The 15694-nt window shown below is 39.1% G+C and overlaps 1 protein-coding gene across 9 annotated transcripts in view; it reads left to right on the forward strand.

The window, feature by feature from the left end:
- The window catches only part of LOC131406975 (putative zinc finger protein 487), a 33074-nt gene extending 17601 nt beyond the window's left edge, over positions 1–15473 (forward strand). For 4 of the 9 annotated variants that reach the window (XR_009220412.1, XR_009220413.1, XR_009220414.1 and 1 more), the window contains one exon: positions 1586–4488. Coding sequence is in view for 4 of the 9 variants with exons in the window: in XM_058542924.1 (XP_058398907.1) it covers positions 14005–14538 (534 nt within the window). In the remaining 5 variants the exon portion in view is untranslated. Of the gene's footprint in view, positions 1–1585; positions 4489–9576; positions 9686–9958; positions 10063–11614 lie in introns of those variants that run through there. The other 5 variants (XM_058542922.1, XM_058542925.1, XM_058542924.1 and 2 more) reach the window with 4 other exon arrangements.
- The last annotated feature ends 221 nt before the right edge of the window (positions 15474–15694 follow it).

Below are 15694 nucleotides of genomic sequence, written 5' to 3' on the forward strand. Positions count from 1 at the left end.
AACCTCCATACTGTTTTCCATAGTGGCTGCACCAGTTAACGTCCCCACCAACAGTGCGTAAGGATTTCTTTTTCTCCATATCCTTGCTACCACTCAAGGATCTTTCAAACCTTTGAGATTGTCCAAGCGACCTTCTTTGTTCTTAGTAGCTCCCAGTAGTTGAGGGCGCACCAAGACCCCTCAGTGCACCAAAGGGGAGGATCTCGGTCAGCACATAGATGCAGGCTGATTGGAAGCTGGACCCTTAGGCAGCAGCTGGGAAAGTATGTAGTTAGGTTCATTCCAAGGAGAAACTGGAGATGGGCTTTTTTTGCATGCTCCCTCTGCACTGGGCATGGGTATATAGTCCCAGGGGGTGGGAGGAGGGTGGAGGTGTGTGCTCCTGCACAGGTTAGAACTCTTCGTTTGCTGCAGTTGTGTGGGTCTTGTGAATGCAAGCCCTGGTGGCTATCAAGGCCACGTGATGCAGAGGCCTATCCCTTGAGCAGCAGCTGCAAAATCTTGGGTGCCAGACGTGTGTCCAAGCTCCTTCCAGGGAGATATTGGCAATTTGGAGCGGGCTTCAGGGAGAAGGCAGAGTGATGTCTTACGGCTTCCCTGGTTTCATGGGAGGATCACAGTTAGCCCCTAGGTGTGTGCTAAATTAGATATCTGGTCCTCAGGCAGCAGCTTTTAATGTATGCAGATAGCTTCTTTCAGGGAAAGACTCGGAGACGGGCATTTCTATGTGCTCCCTTGGCACTGAGCCCTGGTGGGATAGCCACAGCAAGACTCAGGAACCCTTTAAGAACTATTTCTTTATTTGCTATAGTCTTGTAGTTCTAGTGGATGCAAGCCCTGTTGGCTTTCAGAGCTCAGTGTTTTGAGGGCCTGTCCCTTGATAAGAAATTTTCACATATTGAGGTATATGGAGTAGCTATTCTTGTTTAAACCTGACTCAGCCTGAACTAAAGAAGCCTGACTTGTGGCCTATCAAATGTACAGCATCTGCTGTAACCATTAAAGATAAGGATGCATTAAACATTGTCTCAAAGTAAAAGAATGCACTCTTTGAAGATAAGGATGCATACTTCCTTTCCTATGATTCTAGTATCACCAGTATCAGTACCCCTGAAATAAGTTTCCTTTCCCAAACATCAGGGTCATGTTGACTTGCTAATCTGTAACTAAATATCTCTTTGAAACTTTGATGAATATGTATCCTGGGTATGTTTGATGTATGTTCTTTGTTCTAAAAAGGCATAAAACTCTATTGAAAACCATGCTTCTCTGGAATACTTTCTTCCTTTGTGGAGACTGCCTTTCCAGGCTAGTCCTCAGGTTGGCTCAAGTAAATCTCGCCTTAACTGTCTTATGTATAGATTGGTTATTGGTTATTTGTATCAACACCCTCAGGTGGGAGTCTTAAAAGTTGAGGCCCTAAATGTGTTGTCCAAACCCTTTGCTCCTCAGAGAGAAGCTTAGAGTTGAGAGTTCACTCCTGATTGTATGGGACTGTACTGGCGGTGGGGTTTATGGTGAGGTTGTGTCTCAGTGTTTCCTACCCATTTTGATGTGGGTATTTTCTCTTTTGCTCATTGTGTAGGAATCACTCAGCTAGATTCTGGATTTCTGTCAGAAAGAATTGCTCCATGTCTTGCTGTAGATTCAGTGTGTCCATTGAAGGAGCTGAGTTCAGGAGCCTTCTATGTCACCATCTTGGACCAAACTCTGTTACTATTTTATATGCCCAGGAGAGAAGGCTCAATCTTCTTGGGACCTGCCACGTGCACTCGCCAGTCTCTATCCTTTGTCACATGTTCTAGGAGATTTGTACAATTTTTCATTTATTTCTGTTCTGTTTTAGGCCCTCAGTTGAGAGTTTTGGTTTTCACAATTCAGCAGTCAATTTTTAATTTCTGAGAACTTTTTCTTGTTCTTTGATGACTCTTTGTAATTGAATTCAGTTCTTACTTTAAGCAGTTTTCTGCTCAATATATGTATGTGAGAGTACCATTGTAATTAAAAGATTTTTTTCCATTTCTTGCTGTGTCTTTGTTTTTTGTGTTTGGTTATTTTGATTATCTTAGTTCTTCCTGTTATGCCCTTGGTTTTCCTAAAATAGCTCTGCTTTTTCATTTTCCATAAGTGAAGAACTATGTGTTTATCAATGTAGGTTGCTAGTTTTATTTTTACCTTTCAGATAAATTTTTCATGGCCTGTTCTTCTTCCAGGCTCCTGTGTGGAGTTCCCTCATATCCAGTACTTGTACTTTTACCACCTCAGTCTCTTTCCTTGGAACCGTCTGATTCACTGCTGTTTTCAGTTACCACCAAAATGCCAGTGACTCTCCTCTCCTCACCTTCCTCTTGGTCTTCCCTCCTGAGCTTCAGGACCACACATCCAGCTGCCTCCTAGAGATGTCTGTCTGCCTGTTCCACAGACACTTTAAGCAGAACATCTCCAAGAGCTCTTTAGCTCTTATTTCTGCCCAACCTCTTTCTCTCAGCTTCCCAGTCTTTGCAAATGGCCCATGGGTTTACCTGGATGCTCATAAAGATACCCCAGGAGGCAATTTCCCTGTCTTTCCCTCTGTACCATGAATCAGGGACTTGATTTTCTTTGAACTTTTTCCATGGGATCAAGTCTCTATTCTACCTCTCCATTATTAGCCCCTGGATTAGATGGTCAACTCTCACCCTGGTCTTTGCCTTCTTGTTTTCCTTAAGGCATACTTTGCTATTCTTGTCGATCAGTGCTGATTAATAGAATAGCCACATATGTAATTTAAATTTTTCTGGTAGCCACATTAAAAAAGTAAAAAAGAAACAAATGAAATTAATTTTAATAATATATTTGTCAGCATATTCAAAATATCATTTCAGCATGTAATCAATATTAGAAAAAACACTGATAATAATTTTTTTGTACTGTCTTTGAAATCTGTTATTTTATACTTGCAACACATCTCAGTTTGGCCTGACCACATCTCCTTTGCTCAGTAATGTGTGTGGCTAGGGGTTAACCATACTGGTTAGCACAACTCTGCATCATTGCTCCTGAAATGCATATTTGGACATGTAACTCTAGAGTTTATTTCATCTCTTCATTGATTCTATTATTTGCATTCATGATTTCAAAAGTGGGGCTGTTATCTCCTACCTTGGTGGTCTGAAAGCATGGATTCAGGATCAGCAGCAGCATGAGCGTCTCCTGGGAGCTTGTTAAAATGTACATTAAGTCATTCAAGAGGCAGTCCGTCTTGTATTTAGGGTGCATTTTATGAGTTTAATTTTGATATTACCATATTTTACTTTTCTTGCCTATTTTCTAGATCAGGGTTTAGCAAACTTGGCACAGACTAAATCTGACCTGCCACTTCTTTTTGTAAATAAAATTTTAGTGGAACTCAGACAAACCCATATGTTTACAAATTGTCTGATTGCTTTCGTGTTACCATGGCAGAGTTCAGTAGTTGTGACAGGGAATCTATGGCTTTCAAAGCCTAAAATATTTACTACTGGGCTCTTTAAAGAGAAGTTTTTCAACTCCTGCTCTAGATCACTGGTTTTTAAGCTTTGGTGTCTATCAAAATACCTGGAGGGCTTGTTAAAACACTGTTTGCTAAGACCCATCCTGAGAGTATCTGTTTATTAGATGTATTAGTTATCTAATGCTGTGTAAGAAATTATCCAAAAACTTAGCAACTAAAGAAAACAGCAAACATTTATTATCTAATGTAGTTTTACTGGGCCACATATTTATAAGTGGTTTCAAAGCTAGGTAATTCTGGTTGGAGTCTGTCTTGACATGAGTACAGCCATGTTTGGCCGCTCCATTGATCTGCAGCCACCAGCACAAAAAAAAATATAAAAGCTGCTTTCTGCGTGGTGGAAACTGGCCCTTCTCCCACGGAGAGAGTTGCAAGATGTAACATTTCAAGGCTCTTGGAGCATCATAGCACGGGATGGACTGGCCATCTGTGCCGGGCTAAGACAATAACCAAAGAGAACAATGCACGTACACAATTACTGGGCTGGGACGTTAGCCAAGGGGCTCAGTGCACGTACGCCACTGATAACCATTTGTGCATGGGAACACTAGATGCTTGCTCTGTAAACTCTGTAACTGCTTATATAAACTGCTGGAGACTGAGACCCGGTGAGAGTTCCACCTGTGGAAGGGATGCCTTGCCCAGGACTGTGATCCTTGCCCAGCTGCGTTGATTGACAGGACTCTCCCAGCAGTGGGGTGTGGATATTGTGAGTAATTGATTTGATGTGAAGTAATTGATTTGATATGAAGTAATTGATCTGATGTGTTCTCTTTTCGGTCAACCTGGTGTTTCTCTTTCTGGTTGGTTTGTGTCATTTCTCTTCAGCCGATGTGGATGGTTTCCCTTTCCAGTCGAGCTGATGGTTTTTTCCTCTTAATATTTGACCTATTCGGATCTGTTTGCAGACTATCACCTTTACTATCCTCTATATAATAAAATATACCTTCAGTCCATTTGTTTGGAGTGGAAAGTTTCTTTTACGTCTCTGATCGAATCCCTGAACCTCTCATAACATAATTGGCACTGTCAGCAGGATTCAATTAAGGAGATGGCTTTCCTGTTCAACCAAAAGGTAACTGAAGCCAAGGTGGAAGAGATCCCAGGATGGGAGGACCCTCCCTTTTGCACTCTGGCTGGGGAGTGGACTTATAGGTCAGGATTATGTGAATCTTGGGATGTTCGTCTGCAAAATATGAATCATTGGATGTGACCAAAACTTTGCAGACAGTAGAAAAAAAGAGATGATGTTTCTTTTCTGGCACAGCGAGGTTGGTGTTTATTGACTGCTTATCGTCGGGCTATGGAAGATAGGGATAATATACAAGGGAGAAGGTACTCTTGGAAAAAGAAGTTTCACATTTACAGTCCCGGCTGATGTCACCCAAAATAGAAACTCTTTCCTTGCCATGAGCCTGGCATTCTAGTTTTATTTGGCCCCTCTTAAGTGACAAATAGAGAGCCTGAATATGTATCCAATAATAATTTGGCGAGCCAGCCGGGAGGCTCTTTGTCCGTGGCTTGGTGGGCCTGGGCCAAGTGGGATGTCCTGGGAAACAGTCCAGCAGCTGCCTAGGTGATTTGCCCTAGGCACTGCTCCCAGTGCTTTCCATCTGACCTGGCACCGCTGACCCTGGGCACATTTTTCTTATGACAGGGAAACAGCCTCTAGAATTATTTGTTTGCTTGTCTATTTGTTTGTTTGTTTTTGCTTACACCAAGAACTCCCTTCCCCTCCATCTGGAGTCCTGTCTCTTTAAGAGGCAGGGCTGTCCCTACTGGAGTGGGAATAATTGTAGGACTTTTATCCGGAATCTGTTAGATGCATCTATCTGTTCTGTTTGGGATCCCATTTGACTGTCGGTTCTGTATGTTTGTAATTTTGAAGGGGGGAAGTTCCATCTGTCCCCAAGGAGAGCCCTCTGGGCCACCTCTTGGCTAAATGGGCTATATTCAGCTAGGAGCCCATGTCCAAGAAGAAGATAGTTTTTTTTTCTTGTAACACCACATGGCCACAATATTCCATAGACTCCAGAGAGAAAAAGTGGCCAAAATGGGGCAATTTTAATTTACCAAAACTGATGTATTTGCTTATGCAATTGGAAAAAGCCAGCTAAAAAGTTAAACAACTAGTGGGAAGCCTATTTTAATCCTTTGAGGTTTTTAAATAAAATAAAAAATACTGTACTGCCTCTTTAAGAGAAAATAATTAAGTAATTAAACATGCCGGCATCCGAAGCTGAATCTGCTGCTCCTCTCCCCTCTCTTGCTGAGCTTCCCCGCTTCAACTCCCCCGGAATTCCTGATCTAAAATTAAGCAAGTGAAAATAAGTAAACTTTTGAAGTAATTTGAAATTGTGATGGCTATTCTGAAAAACCTCTGTTTCAGATGAGTTCACCTTAAGGGTCACCCTTAAAAGAGAGGATTCAAAACCTCTCACGATGAAATGCAATCTTTAATTAATACACAGAGACTTCTAAAAGACAAAGTTATTTCAAAAACAGCCCCCAAAATCTTTTTGCTAACTTAAAGCTTTAGAGTTTTACTAAATTAAGTTAATAAAAATTTATTGAGTCTCTGGGTCACTTCCACATAAGATAAAACATTAAAAATTGGTTGCTCAGCATAGATTTGTCTGCCTTTGGCTTCTTATCTCAAAAAAAAAAAAAACTGAAAGATACTTAGGTTTATTGATAAACGTTCTGTGCATGTTGAGGAATTTTCTGTGAGAAAGTACACATTTCTGAAAAGTCTGTATACAAAAAGCAAAATGTATGTTGTCCATAAAAAAGATATAGAAAATAGAGATATTTTTGTTTTATTAAGAAAAATAAATTTGTCCTAAAGTACTAAAAAAAAAAAAAAGGCATAAGACAAATTCTAAATGTAAAAAGTAAGTGACAGAAGGTTTATGAAAGTAAAGCCCTGAGGAGTTGTGTACATGGTCAAGTTGGCTAAAGTAAGCTGGTGGAAAATTAGGATTTGGCTTTCTCTCTTATAAAGGTAATTTTCTTAAACTTTTAGTCTGCTCTTTATATAGAGATTAAAAGGTGTTCTTTTGAGTAAGTCTATGTAAAAGACAAAACACCTATGTTTTGTTAAGGTAATTTCCTATGTTCAAAAAGACTGAAGTCTCTCTATTAAGGTTTTTCTTTTTGTTTTTTGACTGTTTCAACTCTCTGTTTGCCTTTCACTATTTTTGTTATCAACTTGATTAAATAAATAACTAGGCATTATTTCCTATTTGACCAAGTGTTTTAAAATCTTTTGATATTTTTGATAAACTTCTGCCAAAATTAAGGTTTTTTTAACTTAAAAAAAATTATGAAAAGACATATGATTATGGTGCCAAAATACAATTGTTACTGTATTTCATGTTGATGCTCACAGTTCTTTAATTTCTACAAAACAAAAGTATAACTCTTATGCTGATCATCTGGTGCAAAGTCATGCAGCACACAACCCAGGCTTAGCACAATAAATCCACGAAAAGAGTGGACACTTGGGAGAACAAACTTCATACAGATATTCCTGCTGTGTTCGCTATGCTATGCTGCACTTCCATGTCTGCTGCAGACCTCCACACCAACTAATGTCTCCGTAGGACAACCTTTGACCCTGCACTGTTAGACCAACTGCTCTACACCAGTGGGACCTATAACCTGGACTATAAATGGCCAAAAAATTTGGTCTCAGAAACATCAAGCAACTTCTCAATATAAGATAATTTCTCTATTACCCTGCCTTCTGCTACCCTCCCTGATGGGGGCTGGTCTGGACTTCGACAAGCTAGTTTGTTAGGCCTAAGTGTTACCTTATCTAATGTTATCTTTGATGCTGTACATGATTTACAAGATTAAGTTAATAACATTTCATATTCTAAAGGATTATTTGATTGGTTACCTTGGGGTTTGGGTCCTTTATTGTGAGATAGTTTTATAATTATTGTAGTCATTGGATTTTGGATTCTTGGATGTGCCTTATGTACTTGTGTACAGAAGTTCATTGTCTGTGCATATGGTGTCTTATGGTTAATGGAGACGGCCACGGCTGAAAATGTCTTGACATGAGTACAGCCATGTTTGGCTGCTCCATTGACCTACAGCCACCAGCACAAAAAAACATATAAAAGCTGCTTTCTGCGTGGTAGAAACTGGCCTTTCTCCCACGGAGGGAGTTGCAAGTTGTAACATTTCAAGGCTCTTGGAGCGTCGTAGCACGGGATGGACTGGCCATCTGTGCTGGGCTAAAACAATAACCAAAGAGAACAATGCACGTACACAATTACTGGGCTGGGACGTTAGCCAAGGGGCTCAGTGCCCAGGACTTGTGATTCTTGCACAGCTGCATCGATTGACAGGACTCTCCTGGCAGTGGGGCGTGGATATTGTGAGTAAATGATTTGATGTGAAGTAATTGATTTGATATGAAGTAATTGATCTGATGTGTTCTCTTTTCGGTCAACCTGGTGTTTCTCTTTCCGGTTGATTTGTGTCATTTCTCTTCAGCCGATGTGGATGTTTTCCCTTTCCAGTCGAGCTGATATTTTTTCCCTCTTAATATTTGACCTATTCAGATCTGTTTGCCGACTATCACCTTTACTATCCTCTATATAATAAAATATACCTTCAGTCCATTTGTTTGGAGTGGAAAGTTTCTTTTACGTCTCCGATCGAATCCCCGAACCTCTCATAACAGGGTCTCATGAGACTGCAGCTATCTGAAGGCTTGACTGGGGCTGGAAGAATTTCTTCCATAATGGCTCACTCACATGGCTGGCAAATTAATGCTGATGTTTGGCAGGACGCTTCATTTCCTCCCCATGTAGACCTCTCCATAGGGCTGTTCGAGTGTCTTCATGACATGGCAGCTGGCTTTCCCCAGAGAAAGTGATACGGGAAGGAGCAAAGTGGAAGCAACAATATTCTTCTGTGACCTGGCTTCATTAGTCATATTCTGTCATTTCTGCAACATCCAATTGGCTACAGAGGTCAGCCCTATTTAATGTGGGAGAGGATTGCACAAGGGCATGAATGCTAGGAGGTAAGAATCACTGGTGACCATTTTGGAAGCTGGCTACCATGGTAGGTCTGGGATGGGGCCTGAGAATTTGCGTTTCTGACAAGTTTCCAGGTGATGCTGCTATTGTTGACCTATGCTCCACACTTTGAGAACACTGTCCCAGGGAGTGCCCAAGAAAAGCTGTTGGAATGTTGGAAGGAATTACTAGCATATCTATATACAGATATTTGTATTAAAAAACATAAGAATGAGATTTCATGTACATATAATGCATAAATAACTATGCTGAGTGAATACTCATATTTTAATTAAAGGTAAATGATTAAATATTTTGGAACCCTTAGGCTGTAGGAGCATGTCCCCAATTACTTATAATCTTGCTTCTGATTATGTCTGTGAGGCTTTATCTTAATACATCTCAAACCCTATTCTCCTAACATGTAGTTCCATTAACTTATCAAGTATTTTTTAATGCTTCCATGCCTTATTTATGTAGTTGGCTCATATTTATAAAAAATACATAATTTATGTGTCAAGACTTAAAGCATTACTCCTCAATAAAGCTCAACCTGATAATACAAGATAGACCTCAACTTTTCTTCCCCCTTTGCAACTACCTATTTACCTTTCAGAGACTTGTAGTGTTGCTTTTGTAAAATTTATTGTAGATATTTATGTTTAAATGTGTTCTGACCTGATTATAAACCACTTGAAAGCAGGATTATTCTTTTATTCATTTTCGTGTTCCCTGAAATTGGGACAGTTCCTGGCACACTGGCAGGACCTCATATACTTTTTGTAAGAATTAAGACATTAATACACTGGCAAGTCCTTATACCATGATTTCTCATTTTCTCACAATATGTAATACTGACAGAGGGATCCTGTATAGCATTTTCTCTTCATCTATCAACAGTGAATGTGATAAGGTGTTAGATCCCAAACATATTGCATGCTCTCCAGTTCTGGTCACTGTAGATTGAACACAAATGTGTTGTTTCACGGGTCTGTGTCATTCAAGGATGTGACTGTGGGTTTCACCCAGGAAGAGTGGCAGCACCTGGACCCTGCTCAGCGGACCCTGTACAGGGATGTGATGCTGGAGAACTACAGCCACCTCGTCTCAGTGGGTAGGGAATATATAATTTGTGACACCAAATAACATTTGTTTCCTTTTTCTCTGCTAATATAGGTGGTTTCTTTGTAGAGATTAATGATTTACAGATTTGAGATTCAGGAGTCAAAGGCGATTGATCCCTTTCGGGCACTATAAACATTTGTGTTCTCTTCTCCAGTGAAATGTTAAGTGGACTTATTTTTGTACAGGCATACCTTTGTGCTCCTTGAAAAGTCCTGAACCTCAGGCTACCTGGTCCAAGTCCTGTGTCATTTCCCATTCACAGGGTAGTGTGTTACCAAACTAGAGGTGATTTTCAAATTGGAGCCAGGAGAAGAGCCATGGATATTAGAGGAAGAGTTCCAAAGCCAGAGCCTTCCAGGTGAGTTGGTGAGTATAGAGGATGCTGTAACCCAGGGAGAAACTGGATCCTAGGGACTTAGTTCAGAAGTTGGCATTTTTGAAATTTTTCAGGAAACTCTTTTTAGAGTTAATAGAATTTTGGAAGTGACTGAGAATAATTGCCCATCATGCCTCAGGTGCGTGTATCACACTGGCGGATAACAGCTAAATGGTTTCTTTTGTTTTCTTCCAAAAATCCAATCCTTGCCTCTCTCATTTTAGATATTTGATTATTTGCACATCAATTTCACTTGTCTTCTTTTAATCATATATTATGTATTCATTCAGTAAGTATTAATTTTGCATCTACTGTATGCCATTTTTGTCTATGTGATGGGGATACAACTGCTAACAATATGATGACTGCGTTTTAGTGGTAAAAGAGAATGAAATGTGGTGCTATTTATGAAGGTGTGGTCAGGAAAGAGGCTCTTTGAGGTTAATATAATAATGAACACAGATTTGAATGGAGTGAGGCAGTAGACTTTGAATATTCTGGCCAGATGGTATACCCTGTACCATGAACTTGAGGCCAGAGTGTTTAGTGTGTGCAGGACAGGATGGTATGTGCCAAGCTGGATAGAGGTCAGTGAGTGATGAGAAATGTATTAAAGATGATATCAGAGAGGTAGTTGGGCCTTGGTTATATTTGGCCTTGTTGGTTATTGTAAGCTCCTTAGTTTTATTCTAATTGAGATGGAGCCATTGGAAGGTTTTGAGCAAAATGAGCACATGTGCTGATCTGATTCATGTATATCCCGGACTGCTGTACAGTGGAATGCCGACAGAGGGGTGGGCAGGAGGGTAAGAGTAAAGTCAAGGAGGGCACTTAGCAGTACTCAGTGGAAGGGATTGTGGTGCCTTACACTGGCTTGGAAATCGTGAAAGTCAAGTGACATGGTTGGAATCTTGCTGTATTTTGAAGTTGTAGCCTAAATAGGATTTGCTGTTAGGTTCGATTATGGATATAAGAAAAAGAGAATAATCAAGAGAAAAACTCAAAGATTTTTTCCTGAGGCACCGGACCCCTGGTAATACCATCAACTGAGATGGGGAAACTTGGAGAGAAGCAGTTTGGGGAGGAAATAAGTAAAGATATAGGTAAATTCAAACAATACTGTCTGTATAAAATAGTAGTAATGTTTGTTCTGTTGGGTATAAAAACTACAAAAATAAAAATTTTTTTTTTGTGAGGAAGATCAGCTCTGAGCTAACATCTCATGCCAATCGTCCTCTTTTTGCCAAGGAAGAGTGGCCCTGAGCTAACATCTGTGCCCATCTTCCTCCACTTTATGTGGGACGCCGCCACAGCATGGCCTGACAAGCGGTGCATCGGTGCGCGCCTGGGATCCGAACCCAGGCTGCCAGCAGCAGAGCGCTTGAACTTAACTGCTATGTTGCTGGGCCGGCCCCCACCCCCCCTTTTTTTTTTGTGAAGAGGATCAGCCCTGAGCTAACATCGATACCAATCTTCCTCTTTTTGCTGAGGAACATCGGCCCTGGGCTAAGATCTGTGCCCATCTTCCTCTACTTTATATAGGACACCGCCACAGTACTGCTTGACAAAGGATGCGTTGGTGCGCAGCTGGGATCCGAACCCGCGAACCCTCAGAGGCCGCCGAAGCGGAGCGCGAACACTTAACTGCTGCGCCACTGGGCCGGTTTCCAAAAATAAAATATTGACAAATGATAGCGTGTAAATAATTTACCAGTTGATTGGACTCATTTTAAAATCCTTTTATTGTTTAGAAGAAATGTTGTTGAGTTAAATATGAATGGTAAGATTTAATGAATAAATGCTAAAAGAAAATAATAAGTGTAACTTTTAAACTTTTGAAGGGAAGAAAATGGAAAAGAAAAAAAATCACCAGAAATATATTGGATGAGACCAAAAAAGGACAATGAAAGAGGGGGGAAAGCAAGTAAAAATTAGAACAAGTGGGAACTGTAAATGAAACAGAGGAAACCAATCCAGATATTATAGTAAATACAGTACATTCAAAGGGACTAAACCCTCTTGTTAAAAGACAGATATTGTCAGTTTGGATTTTTACAAATCTAGGTATATGGTGTCTGAAAAGTACACATATAAAAAGGAATAATGGAATATATTCAATTAATTAGAATATAAAAAGGAAGAATGATATACTTCAAATATTAAACAAAATGGAATATTAACCCTTGGTATACCATCAGGGTTCCAGTGTACCCAATTTTAGTTTTAGAGTTTCTTTTTGAAGGAGTTCTCTTAGCAATGACTGATGTTTTGTGTCTTTCATAATTTCTTATAATTATAAATTAAGATAAAATTTTAATCTGAATGAACAAAGAGAAAATTTACTTACATTTTTTAATTGAATAAAACTCATTTTATCCTGCAATTTCCATATGGGTGACTTAGTCCCATTTATAAATCTAAGAAACACAGGATTGTAGTGATCTTATTTTAACGTATTTTGAAATGTTTTACTGTTTTATTTATTTTTATTTGGTGACTAACATTGGCCCTGAGCTAACATTTGTTGCCAATCTTCCTCTTTTTGCTTGAGGAAGATTGTCCCTGAGCTAACATCTGTGCCATTCTTCCTCTATTTTGCATATGGGACACTGCCACAGCATGGCTTGATGAGCGGTGTGTAGGTCCGCACCCAGGATCCTAACCCACAAACCCTGGGCTGCTGAAGTGGAGCATGCAAACTTAACCACTACACCACCAGGCCAGCCCCTGTTTTGCTGTTTTATCACCCTAGCAATTATTTCAACATTAGTCATCAATTAGGTCCAACAGTGCTAAAATAGACTAAAATATAAGAAAAACATAAAAATGATGGAATTTCCTAGAAGGATAATACAATAGTGAAGTAAATCTTCATCATTAAATCATCCTCCAGTTTTCTTATTGAGTTCTCTGAAGTATTGCATCAATTGTGACAAAGGTATGAAAGAAGTCTGGAGACACCTTATTTGTCATTTCTGTCTTTTTTTTAGCTTTCATTGAACATGGTTGAGAATTCAGAATTTTTATTTTCTGCCCTAATTGCAAAAAGCAGAAAATTGACATGAGAAGACTTTACAATTATTAGACAAATAAGATGAATGTAAAGAGACAGGTAGAAATATGGTATAATTGATTATATAAGCGAATTCTCAGACTGTAAGTTTTAGATAATGATATCCTAGGTGAATAAAGGTGTACATCTGATCTTGTCATAAGAACAGCCTGAATGTGTAGATCGTTGGACATTATTATTTCTTGTGAATCCCAACGAGAATGCAAATATAGCCTAGGCAATAGAGTTTTCCTTTTAACTCTAATGGAAATGAGCACTTTCTGAAGTTTAATTTGGTGGCGTATGTGAAATAGAAAAGAGAGGGATGAGATTGTAAGCATGTACATTAGTGAGGCTCTTGAGATGACTAGATCCTGATCTAATTGTTCTAAATCTGATTATTCCTTTGATATCTCCCCTCACCATCACTGTCTATTAATTTTCTTTGTGATTATACTTAGTATTTGTTGAATTGTTAGGCTGATCCTATTCTCTGTGAGGTTCCCCATCCCGGCATCAAGCAATCATCCAAACATTTTTTATTTATTGTTTGTGTTTATTTCAAATTCTTTCCATTTTTGAATGTCACATTTTTTATATTGAAGTATAATTGACACACAACATTATATTAGTTTCAGGTGTTCAACACAATGATTTGATATTTGTTTATATTGCAAAATGATCACCACAATAAACATTTTTGGAGTGCCAAATTATTGTGTTTTGTTGCCAGATTCCCCAGTCATTTTCTTCTGCTGCAAGTTATTTATTTTTTCCAGACCTAGGGGAACAAGGCAGTGTTCCCTTGGGATTACTTTCACAGCCAAAGCCTGGGCTATAGTAAGACATAGGAATATGTCTTCTTCTTTTCATAAGAAAGATGTTAACATTTATAAACTCTGGTAAATTATTTTCATTTCTAGCCTTCTGCATCGTTGACCTGATGGAGAAGAGTCAGGAAAAGCATGACCAACATTTGTGTAAAGTTGATTTTGTCAACAACAAAATACTGACTAAGGAGGGAAATAGCGTATTAGGAAAAACATTTTATCTGGACACAAACTCTGTTCTGTCAAGAAAAATAGCTGGTAAATGTGACTCATATGGAGTGAGTTTGAATTATATTTCAGAATTAATTATTAGTAGTAGAAAGTCCTTTGTAAGGAAGCTTGACAAGTTTAATGCAAATGGGAAATTGCTCCTCTGTACAAAGCACAAGAATTCTCTTTCCAGAGAGGAACCTTTTAAATATGATAGAAATGGGAAAGCCGTCAGTCAAAATGAAGACCTATTTCAGCATCAGGATATTCAAACTCTGAAGCAATATTTTAAATATAATGAATGTGGGAAAGCCTTCCATGAGGGAGCAACTTTCATTACCCATAAGAGCATGCTCATGGGAGAAGCCCTGTGAATATAACGAATATGTGAAAGCCTTTTCTGATAGACCAACGTTCATTGTTCATCAGGGAACTCATACAAGGGAAAATCACTGTGAATTTAATGACTGTAGAAGGTGGTCTGTTAGTGAGAAGTCAGCTCTAAATAAGCACCATAGAGTTATCATGGGGAAGAAATACTATGAGTGTATTGAAAGTGAGAATAGTTTCAGCAAGAAGTCACTCCTTCAGTGAATTTATAAAGGAGAGAAGACCTTTAACTTTAATGAAGATTGAGAAGTATTCTGCAAGAAGCCAAATTTCATTCAGCATCAAGAAACACATATAGGAAAGAAAGCCTATAAAATTAATCAATATGCTACTGCATTTTGCAAGAAGCCAAAGCTTCCTACGTATCAGAAAACAGATATAGGAGAAAAACTCTATGAATGTAGTGAATGTGAAAAAACCTTCAGCCATAAATCATCTCGTCCTGCGTCAGAGGATATGCAGGTGGGAGAAACCCTATGAATGTACCACATGAGGGAAAACCTTTGGATATAGATCAGGCGCCGTGCATCAAAGAACACACACAGGGGAAACCCTGTGAATGTAATGAATGTGAAAAAAATTTCTGTGAGAAGCCAAATCTCCGTGTGCATCAGACAACCCACACAGGGGAGAAGCCCTTTGAATGTGGGAAAACCTTCTACCAGAAGTCATCCCTCACAGCACATCAGAGGACACTCACTAGGGAGAAAACCCTGTGAGTATAATGGAACCTTTCACCAGGATCCTGACTTCACTAAACATCAGAGAAACAACACTAAGAAGAAACCCCTGTCAACATCCTGAAAGCTCAGAAACCTTCACCTCTTGTCCGACTCATTGCGAAGCAGAAACAGCCTGAGGTTGTGGTGGGGGACCCAATAAATATGAGAACTCTTTCGCCCAGAAGTGGCATTTCATTGAATAGCAAATAATTTATATTTGATAACTTTATTAATACTTTGAAGATGTTACAGTGTCAACAAAAATTTAAAAAAGTAAAAAAATATGGAGGCCTTTTCTTTTGCAGAGTATAAGTATGCTATATAACAAATTTTACACTATGGTTTGCTTATTGGAACCCAACGTTATAGTAGGAAATATATTTGTATTTGCCTAATAACTCTTATAAAATTTTTATTT

This window comes from Diceros bicornis, chromosome 6, assembly GCF_020826845.1.
Source record: "Diceros bicornis minor isolate mBicDic1 chromosome 6, mDicBic1.mat.cur, whole genome shotgun sequence".
NCBI lineage: Eukaryota > Metazoa > Chordata > Mammalia > Perissodactyla > Rhinocerotidae > Diceros > Diceros bicornis.